The sequence below is a fragment of the Lathyrus oleraceus genome, chromosome 2, assembly GCF_024323335.1.
Source record: "Lathyrus oleraceus cultivar Zhongwan6 chromosome 2, CAAS_Psat_ZW6_1.0, whole genome shotgun sequence".
Classification (NCBI taxonomy): Eukaryota; Viridiplantae; Streptophyta; class Magnoliopsida; order Fabales; family Fabaceae; genus Lathyrus; species Lathyrus oleraceus.
This window is the reverse complement of record NC_066580.1, coordinates 237,571,910-237,587,153: the sequence shown is the minus strand read 5'-3', so window position 1 is coordinate 237,587,153 and position 15,244 is coordinate 237,571,910. Positions and strand designations below refer to the sequence as shown.

The window sequence follows — 15,244 nt, the reverse complement described above, 5'->3', positions numbered from 1 at the left end:
TGTTTGTGAAAGATTGAAGTTATTCAACAAAATCACTGAAATCATTTTTTGGCACTAAGTATCCCACTGCCAACATGTTTTTTCCTGAGATTTGTAAGATTAAATTGGCAATATCTGATTGGATTAACTCTTCCAATTTATTAATCAAAGAAATGGCTAACAAGATGTTTCAAAAATTTGATAAATATTGGAGTGTCACCCATGATATAATGGGAATTGCTAGTGTTTTGGGTCCTAGATACAAAATGGAGTTACTTGAATACTGTTATGAAAAATTGTATGAATAAGACTTTTTTGAGCAAGTTAAGAGGATTCAACAACTATGTTATGACTTAATTGTTGATTATCAATTGAAGTTGAACCAAGAGAATTATGGTGACTCACCAATGTTGGAATCTAGTCATGTGGCTAATGATGGTTTAGATGATTATGATGCATATGTTCGGAAGAAAAAAAATCTAGAATTTCATTTGTTAAAATAGAATTAGATCATTATTTGGAAGAGGAAGTTTTACCGCGAAGTCCTGATTTTGATATTCTATTGTGGTGGAAGTTAACTGGCATCAAATATCCAACACTCCAAGAAATTGCAAAAGATATTTTAGTCATTCCTATTTCTACCGTAGCTTCAGAATCCGCATTCAGTACTAACGTTATATTTTAAGCCCGCATCACAGTCGACTTCATTGGACAACTTTAGAGGCTTTGATGTGTGCTAGAAGTTGGTTATGAAGTACTGAAAATAGTGGTATGTTTTTATATTATTCTATCAATTTTTATATATTATAAAATGAGATATAATTATGTCTTTCATTACTCTCTACTCTCTTTTTTTATTATTCTATGTATTTGATTTATATGTTTCCTCTCTATTGTACACGATGTACGTTACCATTCTTCAAAATTTTGTGATCATGGGTAACTACTGTATGACTTGGATATTTGAAGATAAATTGTCATTTATACAATCGAAAGGTTTGAATACTGCTTCTAAATAAAAGACTTGTAAATGATATATATCAATGTTAATTTTGTCAAGTTTGGACTTTAACGGTATAATTTTGTATTTGTTAATTGATTACTATTGATATTATATTGTGTTTCATATTTTTATGCGGTATGAGTTCTAAGTTAAGCAATGACTACACTACTTTACTCGATGAAATAAAGCCCGATGAAGAAGGTAAAAATTTCCTGTGATTTATTTATTATTAATTTTTAATATGGAGTGTGAAGTGACTTATGTATTACGAGTTTCTTCTTGCATCTATTTCTTAATTTTTATTATGAAGTGTAAAGCGATTTATTTATTACTAATTTCTTGTTAGTAACGAATTTGTTATTAGAATACAAGAGTAACTAAGTTTTGACTTGTATTATTATTTATTATTAATGTTTGTATTTTAATTTGTATTTTTTGTATAGGTGAAATATTAACTAGTGGTATAAATTCCCTCTTTGAAGATGGAGAATAGCATTTAGAGAAAGAGAAAGAAGATAATATTAGTGTTGACCACTTATCCATTTTTGTTAGCAATTTTCATAGACAATGATGCTGAATATTTTTAGTTATGTGGTTGTTTTGTTGGTATTTTGGAATGTAGAATATTTTTTACTATGTGTTTATTTGGATGGTAGTTTGGAATATCAGTTTGTATTTTACTATTTAGTTTTTATATTTTGGATTATTAGGTTTTGTTAATTTGAAATATTAGTTATATGGTTAATAAATTAATAATTTTATTTATATTTTATTATTCGAAATATATGTTTAAAATTCTTCGAAATTGTATTTTATTTTTGTAATATAAGTTAAGATTTGTTCGGATTGAGGCAGGTTTTGGGTTCGGGGCGAATTTTAGGTTTGAGGAATTTTTTGGATTTGAGGTAGGTTTTGGGTTTGGGGGCGGGGCGAGGATCCCCGAACCAATTTGGGACAAGTCTGGGGTTCAATTATTCATCCCCGTCGGGGATCGGGGCAGGGAACATGGATTTATCTAGGATTCAAGTTTGGGCTTGGGGAATACAAAAGCTGTCCCCTGCCCTGCCCTGTTGCCATGCCTAATCCAGAGGTTTGACTATCAAGGAGCGGCAGAGGCATCCTTTTGTCCTTGAAATTCTGGTGGTATTATATTAGTTTTTAATGTTTAAATTTGAAACAAAGAGAAGTCAAAGTTAAAAAACTTATTTCTTTTCTCTTTGGAGTAAGTATCCCCTTCCCCTTTCTCTTTGTCCCTTTGAAGATATTATCATTTTTTTTTACTTAAGTTACACACACACAAAAAATGTTGCTACACAACAAAGAAAGCAAACTGCATTTTTCAGAAAAATGAGAAATCCCTTTCTCCCATCTTTAAACCTAGCAAAAACCCTAATTTTCATAAAAAGAGAACTTTATCATTCATGAGAAAAGACTTTTTGAGAGGTTTAGAGGCTGAAAAGAAGCTAAAAAAACATAGATGAAAGAGTTCACAAAACCACTATTCATCATCTTCAACCTCACAAAAAACCACCACTTTCATAATACACAAAACCTCAAGCTTTGTCTTCATAACAACAAGAACTCACCATTTTCAACTTCTTATCATTCATTTTGGAGTTTGTAAGTTGTTATTGTTTATTAAAATTATCTACGTTGTTCTTGTAAGTTTATCATCATGTTAACATACCCATGTATGATGTTGTTGTATTTTTATGCGTTGTTTACAAATATTCATGTATGATGTTATTATAGTTTTAGTAGTTTGTTTTCATGTATGATGTTATGCTAATTATGTATGTTGTTTGAAAATATCTATGTATGTTATTGTTGTGTTGGATGAATGAGAGGGAAAGAGATTTGACAACTATAAAAGTTCAAAAAATGCAAGTCTGGAGCCACTGACGACCATCATCTAGCCCGTCACTTGTCCTTGTGTTGGATTGGCGCACATCGTGCACCTATGACGACCTTCATTTGGTTAGTTCTTGTGACAATCTAGTTTTCACCCACGATGATGACTGTCACATGGGCAAATTTTGCCCCTTTCTGTTTTTGCCTTTAAAAATAAATAAATAAATTTTCTTTTTCATTTTTATAATTAGTTATTTATTTTTTATTACTTTGCACTTTAACGTATGATTTTTATGCAATTTTTAGTCATGATTAAGTCATAAGAACAATTAAGTAGGTATGCAAACTTTCTTCTTCTTTCTTGCCGAAATAAAAAGGAAATAAATGGATGCCCATCCATTTATCCTCGAGTAAACGAATGCAAAACATATTGTTTAAATTTGAATATCCATATTCCTCATAAAAAATTAATAACTCGTGCCAAATACCACTTTGTCATATTAAGCTTCCCTTGTTCCTTTAATGAATTAATAATTAAAATATGAAGCATAAAATCGGTAAATAGATGTACATGTATTTTAACTATTGAGTTTGCGAGACGCAAGTTGCACAACTTGGTAGTTTTCATTCTCATTTTTTTCTTAAAATAAAACTTGGATTAAAAAGGAATAATTGAATGCGTATATTTCTATTCTCGAGTAAGCGAACGCAAGACATACGTCTTATCTTAATTCGAATACTCGTCTTCCTCCTATAAACAAAGACAACCAACAAATTTTTATTTTTCCACTTTAGCACGAGCCAATTCCTTTTATTTTTAATTGACAAACCCTTTCTGCCTCTGCGCGATCAAATCTTATTTTATTTAAAATCAATCAACACACAAATGTTTTCTACATGAGAATTATGTAGTTTTGAATTTTTCATCGCACTTAGGGATACGTAGGAGCAAGATTCTACATTTTTTCAAACACCCTAATAAAAAAAAATCCCTGTAGATATGCCTTAGTAATTAGGACTATAAAAGATTAGACTAACACTTTTATCCAAAAAATTAATCAAAGGTAATCATTGCTTTCAATGGATGTCGTTGGGTGCTAATACCTTCCCCATGAATAACCGACTTCCGAACCTAAATTTGGTTGTGATGATCATATTTTTGTTCTTTAAGGGTTTTATTTCCCTTTTTTAAAAAAATAAACTTCAGTGGCGACTTCAGTATCATTCGAGCGTTTTCCTGCTCGGATATTTTTCGCACCAAGACAGTTATCATTTGTGAAATTTGATGGGAATAGTGATCCTTAAGAATACATCGCCTCAATCAACACAAATGGCGATCCTTGTCGCACCTGATTCTTTAAAATGCAAGCTATTGTACAACACTTTCATGGAGGCATCCCTGAGGTGATTCATGAACCTCCCTCGCCTCTTAGTGACCAGTTATCAGGATCTCTCCATGAAATTGGTCTACCAATTCTCAACAAGCAAACACCAAAAGTGTCCACCGTTAGCTTGTTCAATTCCGCCAGGGGAATTCAGAGTCGTTGAGGGAATATCTCTCCAGTTTCAATTAGGAAATTATCAAGCTAATTCATCCAAACCAGAAAATGTTGGTAGGAGCTTTATAAAACATTTTAAGAGATGGTCATTTCATCGGGTCACTCACCTAGAAGCCCACTGCCTCCATAAAGTGAATCATGGCAGATGTTGAATGTTACATCAAAGGCAAGGAGATAAACATCTAGAAGAAGTCCAAAGACATCAAAAAGTGTGCCTTAGGTGTATCCGACGCATTATAGCAATAAGGCAAGAGTCATTATACCTCGTTTGTCAGAGACATTAGGACTTTCAAGCGGAGTGGGAGGCCCATTGACATTTCACCTCAATACTCGTCGAGAGCAAATCTAACGTGAAGTGTTCCACACTCATGATATTCCACATCCACCAGACTGTAAGACAAATATAATGGGGTATGAACTCAAAAGATGGTGCAATCACCACAAAATGAAGGATCATCACACTGATGTTTGCTATCAAGTTAAGAAATAAATCGAGCGGCTTATACAAGAGGGTTACCTGAAGAAGTATGTTAGGGAAAACTCTCAACAGACTAGGGGTGATTTGAAAACCTAGGGGCGTAATCATACTAGAAGCCATATGTCTAGGAAAGAACTCGGGAAAAGAGAATAGGACCAACCAATCTACCATAATTTTAACACAATAGCCAAAGGGTTTGCTGGAGAAGGAGATCCTGGCCCCTCTCGTAGAGGATATGCCTGCCAAGTCATGGAGGTAGAAAACTCGCTGACTAAATCTAAGGCAGACTCGAAGAGCGGTCCAGACCCATAAATCTTTTTCTTCTAAAAAGACGTTGTCAGGATCCTCCCCCATGAGAATGGCCTTATTGTTAAAATTGTGCAATGTGACGAATGAGAGATCAAACGAGTGTTGATCAACCTAGGAATTTTGACTGTCGTCTTATACCAAGACGACTTTGATAGACTAAAACTAAACTCAAAAGAGGTATGGGTGAGTGCATGTAGCACCAAGACTTAAATGAAGTAATCCAAAGGAAATCCTATAAAAAAAATTATATGAGAGTTAATGGTGCCCTAATACAATTTGTGACCTAACCTAATGATAGCAAATGACCAATTAATAGGAAATGAGCCAAGACTTATCATTTTGATCCAAACTAATAAAGAAGGCACGACTTATGGGCTTGGTACCCCATTTTAATATTTTAATTAATCATGTTGTAATAAAATGTGTAAGGTCCTAAGCTATCCAATTTTGACCCAAAACACTTTTATCTTTTTTGTGTGTTTTAACCATTTTAAAGCTTCCAAGGATATACAATTTTGTGCATTTCCCCTTTCCATTCAAATAATGATATGAATAAAGGAAAAACCAAGGAAGTGAAGAAGGAGGAAGAAATATTTATGTGGGGTTGCATTGATAATATTGGCTATAAATTACTATTATTCATCAAAACAATGAATATCCTAAGACATTATTGATAAAATAGTGGACTGAATTTGTATCATTTCATGAGCTATTATTATAAAATTAGCAAGCTACCTTATACCTATAAATAGGGATTAGGGAGTTAATCGTGAATAAAAATTCAAGTTGAATTTTGTTAAGCAAATACATTGTGTGAATTTAAGAGCTTTGCTCCTTTGGTTATGGATTTGACCAAGTTTTTTTTATCTTATCATGAAATCAATTTTCTTGTTATGGTCTTCATTTATGCTTATCATCCTTTATAATTCCTAGAAAGAGTTTGGCACTACATTTTCTATTATTTCCGTCATTTTCTTTCTAAATTTTATGTTGTTACAATTTTGTCCCAATTCAATTATTTCTAAATTAGTGTCCTTACTCCATCTTATCACATTGTTTCTTAAAGTGTTTTAACTAACAAAAGTGTTAAATTTTCCAATGGCATAGTGAAAATGCATGATGCTTGTTACTAAACAAGTCGAGGTTTGTTTTAAAAATGGAAACTATGAGGATCTAGTGTTGTGTGATGTAGTACCAATGAAAACTAGTCAGTTGTTATTAGGGAGGTCGTGACAATTAGATAGAAAAGTCAATCATGATGGTTATTCCAGTAAATATTTTTTTATGCATCATGGTCAAAAGTTAATCTTGTGCCATTAAATCCTAATAATGTGAGAGAAGATAAAAAGAAATAAGAGAATAAATTATCAGGAAAGAAAATAGAAAGAAAAATAAAATAATGAAAATGAAAAAGAAAAAGAAAAGAATGATAAAACAATAGTAATAAAAAGAAAAGAGAGTTTAATTTCAAAAAAGGAGAGAATAATAATGCAATTGTGTCACGCCAACCCCTATACTTGCTTTTTTTGTAAAGAGGTATGTACCTTTAACAACCATGATTTCTAATGAAAAAAACTGTCAAATTATGTTGAGTTTTTTGTGTGTGCAGGAATTTAAAGATTTGTTTCCAAATGAGATACCGAGTGGATTACCACCAAAAAGAGGAATTGAATATTTTATTGACCTTAATTTTAAAGCATATTTTTCTAACATACCAACACATGAAAGTAGTTCACAACAAACTCAAAAGAGTTAAAGACAAGTGGTTGAATTGATAAGTAAATGGTGGGAAAGAGAAAGATTAAGTCTTTGCATTGTCACTATAATTTTAGTCCCTAAAAGGATGGTAGATTGAGGATGTGCACTAATTGTATGGTCATTAATAATATTACCATTAAATACAAGCATCTCATTCCTAGACTAGATGCTTGATGAATTGTTTGGTGCATGCTTATTTTCTAAAATTAATTTAAATAGTGGATATCACCAAATTAGAAAAAGGAAAGGGAAAAATGGAAAACTACTTTTAAAATAAAATTTGGTTAGTATTAGTGGACGATTATGCCTTTTGGGTTAACTAATGTACCTAATACTTTCATGAGATTAATGAACCATGTCTTTAGGGGATTTTTGGATAAGTTTATTGTGTATTTTGATTATATTTTAATCTATAGCAAGAACTTAGATGATCATTGCATTCATTTAAGAGTTATTTACAAGTGCTAAGACAAAAAAAATTGTATGTCAACCTAGAAAAGTGTGTATTTTGCACAAATCATGTGATTTTCTTAGGTATCATTTTGATTCAAACTCGTGAATATAACATGACTAGTAAGTTTGTCACCCCATTTTATTGTTTTAATTAATCATATTGTAATAAAATGTTTAAGAGCCTAAGTTGTCCAATTTTGACCCAAAATACTCTATTTCTTTTTAGTGTGTTATATAACCTATTTAAAACTTCCAAGGCTTTGAAATTTCCGTGCATTCCCCTTTTCATTTAAATAATAAGATGAATAAAGAAAAAACCAAAGAATTGACGGAGGAGTGATATATATATGATATATATATATATATATATATATATATATATATAGTTGCATAGGTACGAGTACGTACCCAGTACCCAGTACGAGTACTGGTTCGGAGTACGACATTTTTAGAAAAACTAAGGTACGAGTACTTTAATATAATTTTTTTAAATACAATTATAAAAACAACAAAGGTGTTATATTGTTTAAATAACAACAAAATATTAAAATTACAAAATAATTTACTTAAAAAAAAGTTAATATTTTGCGCAATAACATAAATAAATTACACTTAAAAAATATTCATAAATTATGATATCATTAAAAAGAACGGCTTCTAGTTCAGGTTTATCGAGAGAAAAACTAACAACTTCAAAAATATCAGTTACATCAAATAAATCTCATTCATCTCCATCAATATCCCATATTTTTGTTGCTCCAATATTATAAACATTAACATGAGAAGACATAGATTTGTATGAACAAAAACTAAATCCTTGATCCTCTTTGAATTGAGCCTATTCCTTCTCAATTAGTGAATAAATTTAATTGTGTTCCAATTTCTCTCGACAGAAGATGAAGAACTTGGTTGTGAAAGAACTTTTTTATTTTTAAATAGAATAATTAACCTAATTTTTACTTAGGAAAAAAAGTCCAAATTATACCCTTCAAAAAAATTTATAAAATTTGAAATTTGGATACGTGGTACCAAATGTGTACCAGTTGGTGTTCCAACTTAAAAAGAAAACAAAAAAAATTGGTACGGCTTTAGTGCGTACCGTACCCAATACCGATACTTTATCTAAAATGAAGTACACGTGCTTCAGAGTGTATATATATATATATATATATATATATATATATATATATATATATATATATATATATATATATATATATATATATATATATATATATATATATATATATATATATATATATTGGGTTGCATTGATAATATTGAATATAAATTAATATTATTCATCAAAGCAATGAATATCCATCCCCACCACCTTCTTTTAACATGTAACCTTTTGACCCCAAGCCATTATTGATAGAATTTTGGGTTGAATTTCTAGTGGTTCATGAATTATATGGTAAAATCAACATGATACCTTACATCTATAAATAAGGAATCATGAATAAAAAATAAGTTGAATTTTGTTAATTGTTAATCAAACACATCGTGTGAATTTAAAAGCATTGCGCATTTGCTTCTAGATTGGACCATGTTTTTGATCTTATCAAGAAATCAAGTTTCTTGTGATGATCATCACTTAAGCTTATCATCTTTTTTAATTTATAGAAAAAATGTGTCGCCCTATTTCTATAATTTCCATCGATTTCTTTCTAAAATTTCAATTGTTACAATTTTGTCCCAACTTTGTGTAGTTACTCAACTTATCATATTAAAAATACAAGTTTTATAAATTTATCAAAATATGAAGAAAAAAAATATTCAATATCAAATTGGTTAGACATCAACTCCAACCTTTCATAGGCTGTTTGATGGATTTCTCATGTGAGCATGTCTAGGTGAAAGACTATATCATACTAAAGAGTGTTTGGATTTAAGGAGAATGTTAAGATAATTTAAGTTACATTATATAAGTATGAGAGACAATTTAAAATGGGGGAATTAGATTTAATGTTTTTTTGTATGCAAAACTTCTAATCTTTTAATTTTTTTCGAAAAGAAGTGATAGTAAAAAAATAGAGTGATTATAATCTATATTAAACACAAAAATCAAAAATAATTTAAAGATAGAAAATTATAATAATAAATTTATGAAAACACCGTAGAAAAATTACACAATATACAAAAATTGAAATATTAGAAAATTTTAAAAATTTAAATAAAATTAAAAATATTTTAATAAATATAACAAAAAAATTTAGCATCAAAATTCACATTTTGGCTTTCCTCCTACTCCTATTCCAGAGTCACAAAAAGTGTGATTTTGAAAAAATTTGTTCCTCTTCTAGTCGCCTCTCCTAAAACTTAAGTGAAATGCTAAAATGATACTAGAAAGATACACCAATACCGTATATAGATACGGTTATATATACATTTGTTTTTTTAATAATTTTCTTTTGCTTTGGTTTTTGTGTCAAATTGTCAATGATTAAATGCTTTAAAAAAAGTTATGGTGTAGATAAGGTATAAGAAAATTGAGAAATGATACTATTACACCCAATAATACACTTACACCCTAATTTCTACCATAAATACATGCTCATCATTTTTTAATATTTTTTTTATCTCATTTTGAAAAACTAAAACAAGTGCATACATAAGGTGTGATGGCATACGGTGTAGTAAAATGGTATACCATGGCCGAAGAAAATTGAGTGTAACCATAGCACACCTCAAAACTTAATCCATCATATTATTATTGTCTCGGCTCACCTCCTTTCCCATCAATCTATTTCGAAGCAAACGCATGGTAAGTCACCATTGTTATTTGGTTAACTGTAACACACTGATGTTGTTGTCTTGGTAATTTGTAGGAGAGGTCCCTTACTCCCCCGTTTCTTGAAATCAAGAATACTAGTCTGAATGAGGAACCAGTCTCTGTTTTCCTTCCCGACCCGTTGTCATCGCTTTTTCTCCCAATCCGTTACCCACGACCTATACGACCCGCCGTTCTCTCCCTTTGGAAAAGGAGATGGTTCCGCGAATCTACCTCTCAAATCGGATCTTCCATTCCACTTCAGATACTCGTATTCAGAAACCGACCCCTCCATTAAACCCATCAGCTTCCGCGAATCGCCCAAATTCTCTCCATTCGGCCCATCCCGCCTGGACCGCAAGTGGACTGGTACCTCTGCCCCGGTCAATCATCCAGTCGACCTCAACAGAATTCAAGAGGAGCGTAACAGGATTCTGGGAGCCCCGCTAGAGGACCACGAGGTCTCCCAACTGGTGGAACGCTACCGTCACAGCGACTGCTCTAGACAAATCAATTTAGGGAAGGGTGGAGTCACTCACAACACCTTGGATGACATCCATAACCATTGGAAGAAGGCCGAAGCTGTGAGGATTAAGTGCTTGGGTGTGCCAACTCTAGACATGAACAATATTTGCTTCCATCTTGAGGACAAATCTGGTGGCAAAATCATCTACAGAATCATCAATATACTCCTCTTGTACAGAGGACGTCATTATGACCCCACTAAACGTCCACTCATACCGCTAATGCTGTGGAAGCCTTATGCACCGATATATCCTAAACTCGTCAACAATGTCATCCAAACCCTCACGCACCATCAAACTAAACAATTGAGAAATAAGGGATTCAACTCTCATCCTCTCATCAAACTCAGTAAGTCCACTTTACAATTTCATCCTTTTCCCATTCACGGTCTTATCATTCAAATTGCTAATTTATGATTTTCATCTTCAGCAAGAAATGGTGTTTATGTGAATGTAGTGGAGAGGGTCAGGGAGGCTTTTAAGACTGAAGAGGTTGTTAGACTGGACTGCACTCATGTTGGTACAACTGACTGCAAAAAGATTGGAGTCAAGCTAAGGGTATGTCTATCAACCCTCACCTTCTCTTTCTTTAAATTAAATTAGTTTCATGGTGTTAGAGACTTAGACTACACTATCTAAAGCTATTTGCCTCTTTAAATATTCATTTATCATTTTTACACCATCAACATTGAAACAATCTCTTTCACTTTCTCTCTACTTCAATACTAGCTAGCATCAGCCATCCAGAAAATAGCATTTCCATTTTCCGCTTCTTCTTCCAATCAATTCTCGACTTGCCATGGCATACCAACATAATCTCTATTTCATTCATCACAATCATCATGCTGGATTAACCATTGTTTCTCATCATCTCAATGGTGAAAACTTAAATTCTTGAAAACCTGCCATGAAAATGGCTTTGATTGGAAGGAATTGTCAGAATCAAATCCAAATATTTATTATTAGAGGTGAGTTTAGTCCGACTTAGACAACACAAAACCAATCACACACACCATGCTCTACGTTCTGATCATGTAGCTAGTGGGGTTTATGCAGCCGCCGCCGGAAAAAAATTCCGTCAAGTTCTATCCTTTTTCAGTGCTTCAGCATCTCTTTTCTGCAAGCCTCCTAAGCAGTCTATTATTTATTTGACACTTTTCCGGCTTTTCGCAACGACATATTTTCTCTGGGGGACCCTTCTTCCACGTGTATCATAAGTTACCACCGACCCTTCTCCGGTGAGACTCATTTTCTAAACCACCATAGAAACATTCATAATCCTCGGACGAGCATAAATGTCTTTGCTACAATGACCTCCGGAAGCTCTACAAGTCTACAACTATCCGGCAACAGTTCTTAACTATTTTTTCTCTAATACATCCACCCATTGTAACAAGCTTAAAACTTTGTAATATTGAACATTCCTTGATTTTCCTCATGGGGGCTTATTGAGTCCTTCTGTCAATTTCGAGGACAAGTACTTGTTATGGATCATTTTCATCCATTAATTCCGTTTTGCTCCTACACAGGACACAGATCCCACACCTATACCAGATAGTTCATTCAGCATTTTTGCTCCTACACAGGACACAGATCCCACACCTATACCAGATAGTTCATTCAGCATTTTTACTCCAGGAATATTGAATCAATTTCTTTCACTTGAATAATGTCTATAAAGTTCAATGCTCTTAATTTAGATTGAAAAGAAAATGTGCATGCTGTGCCTAATGTATTTAAATTTATTCCTATTAGCACAGGATTTAGTGCCATGTGTCCCTATCTTGTTCAAGGATGAACAGATAATCATTTGGAGAGGAAATTTAGATCAAGAACAGCCTTCAGACCCATAATGGAGATAGACTAGAATTAAGAGTTGTTTTCAAGATGGTGTGCTATTGACATTTTGATTCAGTCTATCATATGCACGTCTCATATATACGCTCAGCAGACCTTGGCAGGAGAATGTTACTTGACTATAATGCAAAGTTAGTATTCATTTTTAATTGAAATTGCTGTATGGTACCATTTCCTTGACTAATAAATTTGGTTTAGACAGAGTTTGTTAGTCATTATTTGTGTTCATGGAATCATAATCAGGTGATCTGCAAGAAGGGAAATTCATTGGTTCATAATTAAAATCACTCTAATCAGCTTGCTACCGATCAGGAAGCCTTTATGGCTTTTATTGTTCATTTGTTTTTTGAAATGATAAATGTTAGTCGTTGTTAATTTATAAGTCATTTTGTCAAATTTTTTTGTCCCAAATTATAAATCATCTTACTTAACATTAATGACATTTTTCTTAATATACTATTATATCATTTATTACTATTTTTTCTTATAATTTTTGAAATTTCTCTTTCATAGGTAATAAATGAAGAAATATTGTAAAGACATCACATATTCACCCAAAGATTTGGTAAGAATATGTGGCGAGTCTCTCACAAACGTGTTGTTTTAAAAGAATAAGTTTCACAATTTTCAATCCTCCTTAGTAAAAAATTCTCCAAACACATGATATCATGAGTCTTTGGTTTGAGAAAGAATCGACTTATTTGTATCGAAGGTCAACGGCGTCACAAGAGTGATGAGTAAGAAACATTTTATTGAAGAGTATCAACGACGTCACAAAGGCGATGAGTAAGAAACGTTCGCGCGGTACAAGAGTTTGTGAAAGTAAGAAGATCTTTCACTTTAGGGGAACATTGTGGACTCACACACTTGAGGGAGAGTGTTGAGAATGTAGCAAATGTTTATTGAAGAGTATCAACGACGTCACAAAGGTGATGAGTAAGAAACGTTTCGTGTGGTACAAGAAACATTTCGTGCGGTACAAGAGTTTGTGAAAGTAAGAAGATCTTTCACTTGAGGGGAACATTGTGGACTCACACACTTGAGGGGGAGTGTTGAGAATGTAGCAAGTGTGGGGAATAGTCCCGCATTGGTTGAAAATGTGGATAGTTAAGTTTTTATAAGTGAGAGAACCTATCAACCTATCACTTTAACAATATTGTAAAATGCATATTTTTTTTCTTAGAACAAATGCTAATTAAGTCTCATAATTGCTTTGTTTCAAAAGAAATTATACTCAAATATATTATCAAATTGACGTTTAACTCATTAAATACTCTCATGATTGCAATGTTTATCAAAAACAAAAATCAATTAAATCCAACAAATTATTATTTTAAACATAATAACCACATTTTTTTAGTGTTTGAATAAGAATTTTGATACAAAATGACATTTAAAAAATTAAGATACAGGTATGTTTATAAAAAAAATTCTCTATAAAAATATTAATAAAAGATTTTTAAAAAAAGTTGCGGTAACTTATACTAACAAATTAAGAAAATTAAGATACATATACTTTTTTATAAAAAATAAAAGTTTCTCTATGAAAATCATAATAAAGATTTGTGCACTAGATTTATACTGGTTTAGCCCATTCTTCACCATTAGCGCTTAGTCCAGTCTTCAACGGTGAATCATTGAAAATTTGTTACTTCTTCCACTATTTTACAAATTAATATATGAGTTTTTTATACAAGAGACAATTAAGAGAACAATGGACACTTCAAGCTAAAATATGCTTAAGTAAACACATATTTGAATCTAGATTTCCCTTATGTTGTAACAGATAACTAAAAACTGCAAAATTCATAAGATCTTCACTTGATCTTGAGCCAATTGCCTTGCTAGAATCAAAGTTTTGCTCCAAGCTTCTATCAAAAGTAGTCTTCACTCAAACATACCAGAAATCCCTTACCCGAGCCTCTGTTCTAATAAAGGATCTTGGAAACTCCGAACTTAATCCGCAACAACCTTCACTTGGTTCTACCGAAGTCTTCCTTGGAAAAGAAATTAATATTTTTCTTTGTTGGAAAGCAGTCTTGAAACACCATAATCACAAACTGAATCATTAATCTGATACACACAAAAAGTTTCACGTAAAACATTAAATTCCCTAATGTACCTTTGCAACTACCACTCACACTCAATCATTAAAGTTAAGTAACATAATAATGGGGTTTTTGGTTCAAGGTTGAACATGATTAGTTATCTAACGAATCTCACATAACTCTTTATTGGAACTCTATCAATCAAAACTGGTGAGGACATGGAGAACCAAGACTTAAATGAAGTAATCCAAAACTTAGGAGGTAATATGACAAGGGCACGTGCTAGGAGAGTCAATGGTGCGCTAATACAATTTATGAACAAACCAGTGAGAGCAAGGGATCAATTGAAAAGAAATGGGCTAAGACTTGTCATATTGGTCCAAGCTAATGAAGAGGGCATGTCACGTGGGCTTGTTGATCCATTTTTATTTTTTTAATCAATTATGTTGTAATAAAATGTGTTAGGGCTCAACTTGTCAAATTTTGGCCAAAAACATTTTTTGTGGGTTTTAAACATTCTAAAGCTCTTAAAGCTTTAAAATTTCGTGGATTTTATGTTTCTAAATAAATAATGGGCTAAAGAAATAAATAGGTAAAACCTCGAAGGAGGAAGAAAGAGATAGGTGGGATGCATTAATTAAAATAGCTATAA

The 15,244-nt window shown here is 32.2% G+C and overlaps 1 protein-coding gene across 4 annotated transcripts; it reads left to right on the top strand.

Annotated features, from left to right (window-relative positions):
* Positions 1–9,995: 9,995 nt before the first annotated feature.
* On the top strand, positions 9,996–13,752 carry LOC127119008 (CRS2-associated factor 2, mitochondrial). 4 transcript variants are annotated; one of them, XR_007802543.1, is made up of 4 exons: positions 9,996–11,036; positions 11,118–11,245; positions 12,448–12,675; positions 13,058–13,752. XR_007802543.1 is itself a non-coding variant. In XM_051049218.1 (3 exons), exons 1-3 carry the CDS (start codon positions 10,271–10,273, stop codon positions 12,538–12,540), a joined length of 987 nt encoding a protein of 328 aa, XP_050905175.1. In that variant the 5' UTR covers positions 9,996–10,270; the 3' UTR covers positions 12,541–12,747. The 4 variants fall into 4 exon arrangements, 2 of the variants coding, with proteins under 2 accessions (XP_050905175.1, XP_050905176.1); XR_007802544.1 differs by lacking the exon at positions 13,058–13,752 and adding an exon at positions 12,788–12,849; XM_051049218.1 differs by lacking the exon at positions 13,058–13,752 and having other exon boundaries at positions 12,448–12,747.
* Positions 13,753–15,244: the final 1,492 nt, after the last annotated feature.

Bases quoted from the DNA above. Each gene is read 5' to 3' on its own strand.
- LOC127119008 (XM_051049218.1), top strand. From the start codon at position 10,271: ATGAGGAACCAGTCTCTGTTTTCCTTCCCGACCCGTTGTCATCGCTTT. The intron at 11,037-11,117 runs GTAAGTCCACTT...TTTCATCTTCAG, and splicing joins TCATCCTCTCATCAAACTCA to CAAGAAATGGTGTTTATGTG. The intron at 11,246-12,447 runs GTATGTCTATCA...CTATTAGCACAG, and splicing joins AGATTGGAGTCAAGCTAAGG to GATTTAGTGCCATGTGTCCC.